At 43.3% G+C, this 15,865-nt stretch overlaps 1 protein-coding gene across 4 annotated transcripts in view; it reads right to left on the minus strand.

Annotated features, from left to right (window-relative positions):
- Positions 1-237: 237 nt before the first annotated feature.
- Positions 238-15,865, minus strand: part of LOC123321548 (neurotrimin-like) — a 652,977-nt gene continuing 637,349 nt past the window's right edge. For all 4 annotated transcript variants that reach the window (XM_044909213.1, XM_044909212.1, XM_044909214.1 and 1 more), the window contains one exon: positions 238-601. In XM_044909213.1, coding sequence (XP_044765148.1) covers positions 531-601 — 71 coding nt within the window. In that variant the 3' untranslated portion in view covers positions 238-530. The remainder of the gene's footprint in view (positions 602-15,865) is intronic.

The raw sequence follows: 15,865 nt of genomic DNA on the forward strand, positions 1-15,865 counted from the left end.
TTTCATGACGTTCTGATTTTTTGGATAACGTTTTCATCGGGGGTTATTTACAAGCCTGCAATTTCGGTTCCTTTTTGGTATGTTAATATTACATATTTAGTTGGGCGGTTATGTTTCTGCATCATCCCACTTTGTGTTGACATCATTATTATAAATACTTTCTCTCTGCGAAATAATGTTGATCCCCTATGAGTTTGTGTGGACTAGCCAGAAATGGGGAACACTAAAAAACGGGAATCCAAATAACTACAGCTCATTTATTTCCATCCCCCTTTACATAACAGAAAACATATATAAATCATTATTTTCCTGTGAATATTTCAATATTTGGCAAATTCAGATATATCACGAGCGTTTATCTATAAAGTGCATTTTCTATTCTAAATGATTAGGTACTATTTAACAGTCTTCATGTTATACAAGTTATAATTTCACACATATGCTCAAAACGAAGCGTGCATGATTTTTCTGCTTCTCACTTGTATTCGATATATTATCATGCTGATATAATTGAGCAATCAGGCTCCTATTCACCGCACAATATTGTAAACAATTGCCATTTTCAGTAGCCACATCCAATCTTTGTTGATAACATTGCTACCTGTGGAAGAAATAGAAAACAAATTTAGATCCATACAGAATTGATGAAAGGTATAAAGTAATAGTAACCATAAGTTGTTGTGATGATATAGTAAGGATTTATAAACATGTGAGTAAACATTTAAAAAACAACGCTCATATTTGAACGCACTTGGAAGGAGAAGGAATAGATATTTCTTCTTAGTTATCCAATAATGAAGAATATGAGTATGAGCATGAAGCGTGAAAATTTCCAATATCCAATGTTCATATTCGATAACCAAGAAAAAAATATATAATCCCATTTTCAGTGGATTCAAAAGTATAAGCGCGTTTATAAAAAGTTTTCTACATTCTACTGTCTTTTCCTTTTGTCACATATTGAATTTTTCGGTTTTGACAGATGAGTCATAATCTTCAACCCTGCAAAGCCAGAAACAAATTTTTAATTAAGCTGCCATTTTAATTTTTACCGAGGATCATTTTCTCATACATCGAAAATTTTGACTGAGGAATCCAAAATCCCCAGATACTAATTTCGAATCGACTCGCATTTTCATCATAAACACGAAACTCTATTGGAGCCGTCATATTGAATTTTCAATTTGCGAAACTTGCATTTGAATGTTAATAAGAATTATGATATGAGGATGAAAACGAATGCCTTTCTAATATTTTTTTAGTGTTATTTATTACTCAATTCATAATCTACCAATTTAGATACTATTAAATGTCAGATATATATTTTTAGTTATTTCATGGTATTGATTATTATGTATGGTTGCAATAGAGAAGAGAAAAGAAAAATCCAATCAAAAAAGGAAGAGTATGGAAGTGAATGTCCAGTGACATTCCTTCTCGTTCACAATTTCATTCTGAAACATATCTGGGCCATTTTTTAGTCGTCTGATTGTGGGTTCTTGCATATAGGGGTTTTCTATCAACTGATTCGAGTGTCCCTGTAGTATTCCTTGGTAGGTGGTGGAGGTGGATCGTATCACTTCGGATATGTATGTTATCAGGAGGTCTTCATGTATCCTCTTGTTAGGGACATATCATGGAGCATTGGTTATCATACGAAGTGTTTTAGATTGAAACCTTTGGATTATGGATGTTTCGGCATAGGCTCACAGTTCTATACCATAAGTCTACCATAAGAGTTTAAGAACTGCAGCAGTTTATTCTGGATACTTAGTTTTGATCTTTTACTAATAATCCATTTACAAGAAAAAGGAATCTCGACTTCAGAGCTCTGGTCCTGAATGGCTAGTCTCTGAAGTTCTCCAGTGAGTGCAAATATCTAGGTGTCATCTGGACAGCCAAATCAACTGGAGAAAGAACAAAGATAAGACTCTTTCCAGAGCCAAGGCGGCCATGTGGGCTTGCAAAAGAGTCTTTGCAACTGCTATACACAGCGGTGATACGCTCTATTGTCACCTATGCATCTCTAGCAGAGTGGATAAAAACCGCCACACGCTGCCGGCTGCAGAAACTACAAAGGCTGGCTATGTTGGTGTTACGGGAGCTATGTACACAGCTCCTAGAGCAGCGCTTGAAGCCATACTTGATCTGCCTCCCCTACACTCACATGTGAGGAACTGTAGCCTGCTAGATTCAATAAGAATATCCCTTAACGAGAATCTCCTACCAGAAAAGTGGGTTGGACATATGAGGATATTGAATCAACTGGACTCAGACCTCTTGGCAAAACCATCGGATGTTATGCCAATCATTTTCGATTTCGAAACGCCTTTGAAAAGGTCATAGCTGACCGTCCTAGTGCAATAAGTTTCGTGAATCGTTTGGACAAAAAGTCATCGACGTAGTTTACTGATGGATCAAAATCAGAAAGGGGCACCGGCATTGGCGTATATGGACCTAAACTGAGGATCTCTAAAACCCTGGAAGGTGAAGCCTCTTTTTTATAAACCAAGACACTGGCTGTCTACGTATGCGCTCAGGAGTGTCTTGAAATCAACCTCAAAGGTGCGCATATCTATATCACCACGGACAGCCAGGCCATGCTGAGGCCCCTGCAATAAAACTGCCAGAGATCTCTGCTGACATGAGAGTGGCGTAATACTATAAATCAACTGGCCAGAGGCAACAAAGTGACTCTACTATGGGTACCAGAGCACTGTGGTGTTGAAGGAAACGAGAAATCCGATGAGTTACCCATAGTGGGGCCAGTTTTCCGAGGAGAGGGGTACTTCTTCGACTTCCGGCGCTGAAGGTCAAGAGAGAATTAATTGAGATCGAGGTGCCAAGGAAAGTGTATAAGGTGTTTTACCGTTCACGATAGTTAGATATCCGACGAGTTTGAAAGTTTGAGGCAAGTCACATGTAGCATTATTATTCCTTACGCAGTGCATACCTGAGGGGATATCTTCGCTATTTTCCACGTTCTTTAGTCCGTTGTACTGGCTAAAAATACCTACCTACCGTTTAAACTTGATCTATTTATTGTAGGCTGTGTAGAGTGCCGGCTTCCGCGACCGTTCGACCGCCCTTGGGCCCCAGGAGGGCTTGGGGTTCCTACCGTATTTTTGGTGCTCATTTTGTTGATATATTGCCGACTTCCGACCGATCTGTTACAGGTTGACAGCTTCTTCCGACCTGCTGTCTCACTGGCAGCCATTTTGGAGGTCACAAAGAGAAAGAGAGAGCGAGAGACAGGGTGCACTGCAATTGGACTGAGACCAGCCACGGCGATTTCCGCCGACAGAGGGAGTGACTTGCCAGGATTTCAGAAGTTAAACTTATTTACCGTCTATTTCCACTGCACTCCTCTGAAGTGACCGTACAAAACTTAACCGTATTTACCGTCTATTTCAACCGTACTCCTCTAAAGTGACCGTACAGAATTTAACCGTATTTACCGTCTATTTCAACCGAATTTTCCTGGAGAGACCGTGTTCCATCAGCCGCCCCACGCCGACCTGGCCGCCGGTTGACATCAACATTTGTTATTGCTTGTACATTTCTGTAAATAATTTAATCCAGTAGGAATAAAGAACTGAACGTTTATTTTGTTGCCAGTAATTTTTGCCAGTCAGAATTTGTTCCCTAAATCAGTTACAGCTAGATTTTCGTCAGAAGAGGTAGGTTTTCTTTTTGAACGATTAAAAATCGTCAGAAGGCAGAGACCAAGAAGACGCTACCACCCTAGTTTTCACTGCTACCCTTCTCCACTGATCAATTAAGTATACCCGGGCTCTCTAATTCTTTGGAGATTCTGTGAATGACGTGGGGTTTTACTGATTGCCCCACTGGCGCCCGAGCAAAGGTAAGGAGCGTCCAGGGTGAGAAAGAGTACGTCACATCTGGAGCCCGAGCAGGGACTTTGCTGTTCTGTGAGTAGTTCCTGTTACCGTAACCGTCCGTACCGTTTCTTTCATTTTTTTTATCGAACCATAATACTCTATACTGGCAAATTGGTAACCGTTCTTTGTTTCTTGTATATATCCATAAAGTGCATATTGTTAATATTTTCTTTGATTGCTTGGTGCCGTGAAAATGGATGTCAACCGACTGAAAAGAGACGAACTTACGTGGGAGCTAGAGGCAAGAGGCTGTACCGTAGGACACACCGTTCAGGAGAAGAGAGCCCAACTGAGAAGGGCTATCCATTCCGAAATTCCGTTAATACCAAGATATGACATTGACCAGGCACAGGAAATTGGTGTTTGTGGTGCCAAGTTGTTCGACTTGATGGGAGAGATATGTGAGTTTGATTTTGCTAATAGAGACAATGAGTTACAGCGCATAAGGAGCCGGCTATTGCACGTTCAAGGCCGACTGAGAAGTCTATCTCCGGAAGCTGCCAGTCTGCTTCACAAGAAAACCGAGCTGGAGCGCTCTCTGAGGGTGGCTATGAGACAGCTGGAGAATACTCACTGATTAGGTGGTGTCCCAGGAAATCTGTCCGCCAGCACACCGTCCCTGATTGACCAGGAATTACTTCGCATCTAGACTTGGTCCAGGTTTGATTCCGTATTCAACAAACGTTGGAGAGGCAGACTTGTTGAACTTGGGAGAAGAAGGTGACATATCCCCACCGACCACTCAGGATGACAGGCTGAGCAAGACCGTCAAGAAGTTTGTAGGGTGATAACTGAACAAATTGAACGTACTTTTTTGCAGAATCGACCTTCATACAACCGACCACCCGCCGATAACCTCTTACTTGCCGTTGAACAACCGCCCAAACCGATGATAACCACAGACCGTTGATAACATCCCCTGAGTCCAGGCGATTAGCGAGGGATTTTGCCGAATCACGAGGAGAGTTTCTTTTGCGTCATCTCTTACCGTAACCGCTGGGGTGAGAGAAGTAAGAAGCGAAGTATCAACGACTAAGGAAACCGAACTGACGACCGAACATCCGTCTACGAAACCGCCAAAAACTACCGATTATTCCGTTCCTACAGTTCCTGTATGGTAATGGAGCCTGACATTTGATGGGTCGAGAAGCGTGATCTCGTTCCTGGAAGAGGCTGAGTATCTTGCCGAGGCTAGAAAGGTGAGCCACGAACAGTTATTTGAGTCAATCTACGATTTGTTACGTAAGGATGCAAGAGACTGGTACGTTCCCCGAAGAGGCACATTCAGCGACTGGACAGATTTCAAGGACCAACTCGGAGAGGCCTTTCTTCCTCCTGATTACGAGGAGATTCTACTAGAGGAGATCAAGAAACGCACTCAAGGAACCGATGAACGACTCTTGTTGTATGTAACTCGAATGCAAAATCTGTTTCAGAAATTGACCGTAAAGCGACCGACCGAGGAATAGCAGGCGACGTTTACTGCCAGAATTGCAAACCGCCCTGGCCTTCCAACCGACCTCTACGATAGATGAACTGCGGTTTTCGAACTGGTTAAATGGCAAACTGCTAACTATACTTCGCCACCGTTCCAAAAGAGTCTCATCAACGAACCGCATCTCACCTTCCGAAATCCCCTACCGACCCTCAAACCGATCGGAATGCACATGAATACTAGGAACCGCACCGAACAATCCAAAAAACCGAAAATGTCCCAAAGCAGAACCTCAGTGACGGGACGAACCGAAAAATTCTGACCGACTGCCGACCGAACCCCTGTGCTGGAGATGTGGGGGAAAGGGCCATCTCCGATCACAATGCACCTCGAAACCGCTGCTGTTCTGCTCTCGATGTGGTAAGAGGGGTATCATGTCCAGGGACTGAAGGTGTTCGTTAAACTACCAAGGAACTGCCTGAAATCGGGGATCCGCCAGTTCCAAACAACCACGTCCTCGGTTCCTCAGAAAGGAAAACCTACCGATTACCGTCCGATTATTCATGTTTTTGTAGGAGACAAGGAGTTCGCCGCATTTTTGGACACCGGAGCTACCAGGTCCTTCATCAGCATAAGAAGTGGCCGCACACTGTGAGGTAGGTGGTATACAACCGGATTATGTTAGAGACGTTACCACGGAACGCGGACGTCGCTAACGGAAGTTCCATACCGATTACAGAAATAAATACCGCACCGATCCGGATTGGGCCTGAAATTATGAAAGCTTAATTGTTATTAGTTTCAGATCAACCTGTCAATGTAGTACTAGGAATGGATATACTGAGGACACACACTTTTTCAATCAACCTTCAAACCGCCGAATGTTTCCTGAATGGAAGGTCTATCTAAGCCCATCTCAGCGAATCGGAAAACCGAGGACAATTACATGTGATAGGACCGCTTTTGACGACCCTGAGTGGAGAAGAGAAAGTCCGACTGGAAGAGTTCTTGCAAACCGAATTGAGCCACCGAATTGTCAAGAAAAATTATGGTAAACCATGGTAAACCCCGATTTTGTATGGATTTCCGAATGGTTATCAATGTCTCTGAAAGAGGCTTATCCGTTGCCATATATTTCAGAAATTTTAGACAAATTGAGAAAAGTCAAGTAAATAACCACTATTGACTTGAAACAGGGTTATTGGCAGGTACCGTTAGCCCCCGAGAGCCAACTGATCACCGCATTCATCGTCCCTGGCCGTGTGCTGTTCCAGTTCAAAGTAAGGGCTTTTGGTCTGCATTCCGCACCGGCATCCTTTCAACGTCTTTTGGACCGTGTTATTGTCCCTGAGATGGACCGGTTGCATTTGCGTACCTGGATGACATAGTAGTTCTTGGAGAGACATTGGACGAACATCGTAATATATAATAATAATAATGTCTGGCCTGCCTGGCAGCTATCTGGTAGATGGCCTGCCGGGAAGCCATCGCTTTCTGCTCTCATTTCTCTACCCCTCTCCCAAACCGAGAAAGGGGAGCACAAACCCATGGAAATGGTGATAACGAGAAGCCTCGGAAACAAGTCGCTGCCTGGGGATCGTCAGGGCATGTCTGGAGCCGGCGCTGGACATGACAGCATGCGGGACGTCGGTGGCAGGATGTTGAGGAAGCGGGCTCCTGCTGCAAAAGAAGCTACAGCTCCAAAGCAACAACAGCAAACAACGAGTCCAATTCAATTGCCGATTCGAACGGCTGAAGGTGCTGCGAAGGATATTCAGCCAGTGCTCACCCAAGCGGGGTTAGTTATAAAGCGCATGAAGTGGACAACGTCCATGAATGAAACTATTGTGTTCATATATAACTCCATCACGGGACTAGGGCAGAACACGAACAACTATAGGAAGTCGGAAGAAACTTTCTACCGGTCACTCACATCGTCTGATGGAGAAAATGGAAAGTTTCCACCAAAGAAAGCCATTGAAAAATTCTGGACCGAACAATAATCAACGAATCCTCAGTTCAATGGAGACACCGGATGGATTGAAGATGAAAAATCTGAAGCTATAAAATATGAGCCGATGCAGCATGACATGATCATAATTGAAGAAGTAAAATCAGCTATCAGAGGACTACACAACTGGAAAACCCCTGGGCCTGATGGATTACAGAACTTCTGGATCAAGAAACTTTGGATCATGCATGACAAATTGACCTCCGCAATAAATGATGTCATTGAAGATCCTGAAAGAATGCCAGTATTCCTTACACATGGCACAACATACCTGTTACCTGAAGACCAAAGGAATACAGAAGACCCATCCTAGTACCGACCAATCACAAATCTTCCAACGATGTACAAATTAATGCCATCGTGCATTTCAAACCGAATTAACAACCATTGCGAAAGGAATAACATCATCGCCATGCAACAGAAAGGATGCACCAAAGAAAGCCGAGGGTGCAAAGAACAACTAATAATAGATTCAGTTATCTGCAATCAAGCGTTCTCCAAGCAGAGGAATCTTTACGCTGCGTACATAGACTACAAAAAAGCATTCGATTCTATACCCCACGAATGGCTCTTGCCGATCTTGAAGATTTACAAGGTGGATCTCAATACTGTTAAGTTCCTGAAAAACGCCATGTCAACCTGGCGTAGTAGTCTTCAAATGAAAGCAGCAGATTGCTCCATTACAACAGGACCTATTTCAATAGGACGCGGAATTTTCCAAGGAGATTCGCTGAGCCCTCTGTGGTTCTGCATGGCCCTGAATCCCTTGTCTCATAGATTGAATTCTACGAACTACGGATTTTCCGTCAAGAGCGGCAGTAGAACTATGATGAAACTGAATCATATCCTTTACATGGACGATTTGAAACTCTTCGCATCTACCAAAAAACAAATACATGTACATACATGTACAACAGATGCTAAAAATGGTGGAAGGATTCTCGGAAGACATCAAAATGAAGTTTGGACTAGAAAAATGTCGATTGCTGAACATAACGAGAGGGAAAATAGAAGATGGTACGTTCAAACTCAAGGAAGGTGCAGACACTGAAGCATTAAAGGAAGGGGACACATACAAGTATCTAGGCATGAAACAGGCAAGAAAAATCAATCAGACCCAGATGAAGAAAGAATTAACGGATTAACGGAGGAGTTCACCCGAAGATTGAGAAGGATAATGAGAACTGGTCTTAACAGCAAGAATCTGATAAAAGCGATTAACACCTACGCTTGCTCGGCGCTGAGCTATTCATTTGGTATCATTTCTTGGACGACCACCAATTTAGCAGCTTTAAAGAGAAAAATAAGGACGATGCTGACTTAACACAATAAGCATCACCCCAAAAGCTCAATAGAACGGACAGAGCTGCCACGACATCTTGGGGGAAGAGAAATTGTTGATTTGTCCAACCGTATGTCCCAGGAAATTGAAGGACTTGCTGATAGTTCTCCACCGTTAAAGATGCAACAGGATCACTTGGGAACCGACAAACACTCTGCAGAAAGTAAAATGCAGAAACTGATTGGCAAACCTTTGCATGAGAGGCACCAGAACGAGGTCAACCATGATTACGTCGACATATCTGCGTCGAACTACTGGTTGTCTTCCAGAAGGTTGTTTCCTGAGACAGAGCGCTTCATGCTCGCCATCTAGGATCAGGTGATTCCAACAAGAAATTACATGAAATATATCGCCAAGGATGCCTCAGTGGCAGACGATAGCTGTCGTTATGGCTGTGCAACACATGAAACTGTCCAGCACATCACCGGGGGATGTCAGAAGTTTGCGGCACGAAGTACAAAAATAGACATGATGCTGTTGCCAAGATTCTTCACCAAGAATTGGCACTAAAACACCAACTTCTGAGGTCGAAAAAGGTTCCTTATAACAATTACCATCCGGAAGCTGTGTTGGAAAATGAACATCATCATGCTCTACTGGGATCGCACGGTTCTCACAGACCGGAAAATAACCCACAATAGACCAGACCTCATATTGCTCAATAAGGATGAGAACAGAGCACTATTCATCGATCTGGCGATTCCAAATAATAACAATCTTCTAGATAGGCACACTGAAAAAATTTCAAAATACAGAGATCTCGAGGAACAAACCAGAAGACAGTGGAAGCTAAAAGATATCAAGACCATCCCTATTGTCATTCCATCTACTGGCCTAATACCGAAAAAACTACTAGAAAACTTGAGGAAACTTCAGTTGGACGAAAATATCTATAGAGTCATGCAGAAGGCGGTACTGCTCGGAACGGCGAGAACTGTACGCAAGTACATGAGGAATGCAGAGGAACACCGTCTGCGCCGACAGGAAGTGCGGGTGGAGCAGGAATCCAACCTACAGCAGGGAGCCGAGGAGCGACCCGGACCCGACCACTACCACGAGCCCGAAAACCTGGAAAGGGCTCCAACAGAGTTTAATCCTTTTGATATCTGAGATATCTGGGATAAGTGAATTTTCCTCCGGAGAGGATAGTGAAAGCCGCAAGGCTAAAGTCATAATAAGCCTTTATTTTCCAACAGGAACAATATCCCAATTAGAGGAAAATACAATTCAATTAGAGGAAACAAATTTACAATTCAAACATTTCAAATTCATAAAAAAAAACCTTAAAATAATTCTTCGAATATATTCAATGGAAATAATAACAGAAGAAATAGTAATAATGATCAAAGCCTGCCCATGTCTTCCGAAAATGCTGACACTATACAGCGGGAAGAATCAGGAAAAATATCGCATCTGTTAGCAATGGAGTTGAACAATTTGCATATATAAGTAATTGGCGATCTCAAACTGGCATTAGTTCTTCCTGCTCCACAGTAGAATACAATACCGCTCCTAGAACCGGAGCGCGGCACCAAAAATGCTAGATTAGCCAGCAGTTCCGGAAAGTCAACAATACCATTCACAAATTTATAAATAAATAAAATTGCAGCCACTCCGACCCTATGGTCTATTGACTGGGCCTGAAACCGACTAAGCAGCGCCACATTATCATAACCGGGCGGAGGATAGATGCCATCTTCCTTCCAAACTAGATATTTATAAAATCTTCTCTGCACCGATTCAATACGCTTTCTATGACTACTATAAATTGTTCTCCAAATTACACTACAATATTCTAACCTGCTACGAATGAAACTAATGAAGATAGCAATTAATGTGGAAGTATTCTGAAATCGCCTTCCACTACGAATAATGAACCCATAAGATTTACTGATGGAAGAAATAAGGCTATTCAGGTGTGGCACAAAGGAACACTGGCTGTCGCACAAAACGCCCAAATCCCTGTACTCAGTTACACGAGACAACGTATGACCTTCCAAGCAAAAATCATATGAAACCATTTTTTTTTCCTGGAATATGACATCGCTAAGCATTTAGACACATTTAGAGACAGTCCATTCAATCTACACCACAAAACATCAAGTGCATTCTGCAATCTGACACAGTCCAAAACCGAAAATATCCTGCAAAAAAGCTTGAGGTCATCAGCAAACATCAAAGTCGAAATGTATATCTCTATATCATCGGTGATATAATTTATGAATAGAAGGAACAATAAAGGTCCCAAGTTAGAACCCTGAGGAATGCCAGATGTAGCACAGAATTGAAAGGATCTTGAATGTTCAACCTCCACAAAGCATTTTCTCTCATCCAAATAAGATTCGATTAGAAGTGCTAACCTATTCCCAAATCCAAATCGAGATCTTAATTTATTCAACAAAATTCTATGATCGACCCTATCGAACGCCTTCTGGAAATCCGTATATACTACGTCTACCTGACCGGATGAATCCAACGAATCAATTACTTGTTCGAAAAAACATACAAGGTTGGTACATGTTGATCTTCCTGGCATGAAACCATGTTGAGTAGGCTTAATACTTTGCTTAACATAAGGAAATATTGAATTGGATATAATTATCTCAAATAACTTGAGAAATTAGACAAAATAGCTATTGGTCGGTAGTTTTTTATATCGGATTTTTCACCCTTTTTGAAAACTGGGACAATCTTCGACAATTTCACAGAGAAGGATATTCTCCCAGTACAGTAGACATATAAAAAATATGTGCCAGGGGGGCAGCCAACACAGCAATACAGTCCCTGATCAAGAAACTAGGAACTTCATCGGGTCCAGCTGTACGCTTATCAGAAAGCTTTTGGTCCCTTCAACAACATCATTCTAGGTAATGTTCCCGGTTTCGATGAAAGTGCCATCAATCACCTGACCCACAGCTGATGTTTCAATAGGACTCTCATACACACTGGAAAAATAGTCAGCAAATGCATCAACAATCTGCTGAGGTTTCGAAAACGTCTTACCATCTAAAGTCATAACACCAGGTATACGAGAAGACCCCCTATTGTCGCGTATAAACGACCAAAAAGCTGCAGGTTCGCTCCGTATTAATTCCTCGGAAGAGTTGATGAAACTTTCATGCGCCACATGATTTAAGCAACTTACGCAGAGACCTATACTTCAGGATATTTGAACTACTTTCATATTTTCTACAATTTCTCAATGCCCTATGCTTGCAGCGGATCAACCAAATTATCTCGGAGGTGTACCAAGAAGGAAAACGACGTTTTCTGCCGATCTTAACCGGAACAGTTTGATCAAATATATCACCAAGGATGTTATAAAACTCAGAACATGCCACCTCAGGATCACAACTACTCATAACACTCGACCAGTCAGCATTGAGAAAACGTTCATACATAACAGAATAATCAGCTTTACGAAAATTATATGATGAAAGCACTGAAACACTCCTATCAATATCAAGATCGCAGACCTCCCTGTACTGCCTGGAACATAACAAAATCGCCATGGGTGGATGATGAGAGTCAGCTGGGACTAGTGGAAGGTCCGAACCAGTTATTCTACACTCCACATTGGAAAACACCAGATCCAACATTCTTCCACTAGAATTCACCAAGTTATTGTACTGATACAGATTCAGAGATTGTTTGAACATATCAATTGAAATAGTGCGCCGATCAGTCAAAAAATGTTCCATGTATAGTGGAGAATTGAAGTCCCCAATTATGACCACTTGACCATTCACTAAGCAATCCAGTGTGGACATTGTTTCAGAAAATAATTCGTACAGTTCATCAGTAATATGAGTTGGAATATAGAGCACAATTACAATTATTGATCTGAAATTGCACATAATTCTAACAGCCACAGTATCAACAGAGGGTGCCATATTTAACAAAATCGATAGATCGAGTTTTACCGCACAATATTCACTCGGGATCGCAAACAGTACTCCTCCGCCCTTAGAGGAATTAGTTCTTAATAGATCTTGACAACCTAATGAAAGTTTTCCACCGCCTTAGGGAGGCCAACCTGCAAATAAATCCGGAAAAATGTGAGTTTGTAAGAAAATCATTGAAGTATCTAGGACATGTAGTAACCGAGGACGACATTTGTACCGATCCTGATAAGATTTCAGCCATAAATGAAATCCGTACGAGAGCTGAGAGGTTTTCTTGGTGTTGCTTCATGGTACCGAAGATTCATCGAAGACTTCTCCAAAGTTGTGGCTCCGTTTACCGCATTACTCAAAAAGAAGCAAACCTGAAAATGGAAGACCGCCCAACAGAATGCTTTTGAGACCCTCAAGCAGAAATTGATACAATCACCGGTATTGGCCTGCCCGAACTTTACAAACCCGTTTGTCCTTCAAACTGATGCATCCGATGCAGTACTGGGAGCTGCTCTGACACAGACCGTTGATGGACAGGAAAGAGTTATAGCTTATGCTAGCAGGACCTTGTCAGGTCCAGTGAAAAATTACTCTGTTACAGAAAAATAATGTCTGGCAATAGTTTGGAGCATTGACAAGCTGCGACCGTATCTATAAGGCTACCGTTTCACCGTTATAACCGACCATATGAGTCTGCGCTGGCTACAAGCTATCAAGTCCCCCACTGGAAGAATTGCGAGATGGAGCATATTCCTACAACAATATGACTTCGAGATAAAGTACCGGAAAGGAACTCTTAACCGTGTAGCAGAGAGTCTGTCCAGAAATTCGTTACCGACCCCTGAGACCATCTGTCTGACCGAGGATACTGTAAGTTGTACATGGTACAGGAAGAAATTGGCTGAGGTAAGAGCGAATCCCGCAGCGTTTTCCGATTACACCATTGCGTCCGGAAAATTATACCGCCATTTTTGGGATTCAGATGACATTACCGGGCCAGAATTCGGCAATCCGTGGAAGTTATGTGTTCCAAGGGAAGACCGAATAGATATTTTACAGGAAAACCACGACCGACCGACCGCTGGACACCTGGGGACAGCGAAAACCATATCACGAATAGCCCGGAACTACTATTGGCCAGGAACGTTCAGGGAAATAGCCCGATATGTCCGTAAATGTGGTACGTGGCAGAGATACAAGGTTCCCCAACAGAAGCCTCTGGGGAAAATGCATCCGTATGTGGTTAGAGAACCTTGGGATACCGTCAGTACCGATATTGTGGGGCCTCTTCCTAGTTATTTAGTTGTGATGCAGGACACATTTTCGAAATGGGTGGAAGCCAGGCCCCTGAAAAGAGCAACCGCAAAGGGTGTGTACCAGGCTCTGTATGAGGATGTAATCCTGAAGTTTGCATGCCCGAAAACCGTCATTAGTGATAATAGATCATAGTATCATAGTCTACGAAATCTTGGAATCCGACACCGTTTTGCACCAGTGTTTCCTCCCCAATGTAACCCCGTAGAAAGAGCCAACCGTACCCTCGAAACTATGATAGCTCATTTCTGTGAAAAGGATCAGCATGTCTGGGATGAGCATCTGAAGGAGTTGACATTCGCAATAAACTCTGCAAGTCAGGAGTCGACCGGATACACCCCAGCGTTCCTGAATTTTGGTAGAGAGATGCGTTCACCGAACGCCAAGTATCTAGCCGAGAAGGCCAACCGGGATGAAAAGGATCACACCGAACCAGACACCGAACCGCAAGTTGCTTTGCGTGCAAATAAACTAAACTGTTTTACCGAAACTTATGAGCTTGTCCGAACTAGATTGGCCAAAGCTTTCTCAGCAGAGCCACTACTACAATCTACGTCGGAGGGACTGGCGATGTAGAGTAAGAGACCAGGTGTACCGAAGAGAGCATCCCTTAATTTCTGTAGTAAAGGGAATTGCCGCCAAATTGGCCCCGAAATATTCCGGTGCATATACCGTTGTCAAAGTGATCTCCCCGGTAGTGTATAACATCATGGATGGTGGTGGTATGGTTTTCCGACATGTTCATATCAAAGATCTGAAGCCCTCTCTTGAAGAGGGGGTGTCTGAAATATAAATGCCGTTACTAACCGTATAGTAGTACCGTTCAAAACGAACAGGGTACTAATGAACCGTAATTTACCGTACGATTAACTGTATGTAATTGCAGGATGAGACGTTACAGTTTGGGAAGACCGCTACCGTTTCGATCCACTACACCGCCTCCACCGTTACCGTCACCACCAAAACCGTCACCGATTCCACCGTCCCGGGAATCGTCGCCAGGCATGAGTTTGTGGACGGATTTTGAGCTCCCCAGACCGTTGATAACCGACGTCGGTACCAATACCGAGAGGCCAGCCACCAGGACCATTGGCTCAAATGGGTTCCAGGTATACCTGGAGCTGGGACCCCGAAGTTGCTGGAGGTGTGGTGGTGAAGGCCACACCAGGAAGAAATGGCAGGTAAGCAGGGCAAAATTCTGCTTCGGATGCGGCCTTGTAGGAGTATTGTCCCGCGATTGCTGCGTCAGGGCACCCAATTGAGGGCGAGAAACATCCCTAAGGCCTGGACGTGCCTCCGGAACCTCCAGTGCTGCCCTAGTGCCATTGTCCACCGCCGAGGACATTTCACCGACCGACAAACCGTTTGAGACCGACCAATCACCTCACCGTTCCTCCACCGTCCACCGTTCCTGCCCACCGGGAAGAAGCCTGGCTCTCGGACCTGCGGCTCAGACCTGCCGCCCCAGCAGCGCCCCCACCGTCTCCGACCATCAGGAAGAAGGTTAAAGTCGACTGGCACCGTGATTCTCTGTTTTTTTTCCGTATTAATTGATTAAAGTTACCGTTCCGTAAACAGCCTTTGATCTGCCCTTGGTAAATGGTGGATGCGCTTACCGTATTTACCGTCAAATTTTCATAAGCTTGTTCACTATGCCAGAAAACAACTCCGAGGTAAATAACGCCGCAACATTTGTTTGTTGACAGGCTGCAACCAACAATAATCTACAACGACAAACACAGGGGGGTTGGAAGAAAAATAAAACTTCGTTTTATTTTTTTAAAACTTCGTTCTATTTTTCTTGCGAAGGGCAGATGGGAATGTGATATCGCAGATTTTGCTCCGCCACAAAAAGGAAATTTCTTCACCGATACTTGCATAATAAGACCTGACCATCGAAATATTTTTGACGAGAACCGTTATATCATCATGGGGGGTCTTTACCGATAGATATTTTGACATTTT

This window comes from Coccinella septempunctata, chromosome X (assembly GCF_907165205.1).
Source record: "Coccinella septempunctata chromosome X, icCocSept1.1, whole genome shotgun sequence".
Lineage (NCBI taxonomy): Eukaryota > Metazoa > Arthropoda > Insecta > Coleoptera > Coccinellidae > Coccinella > Coccinella septempunctata.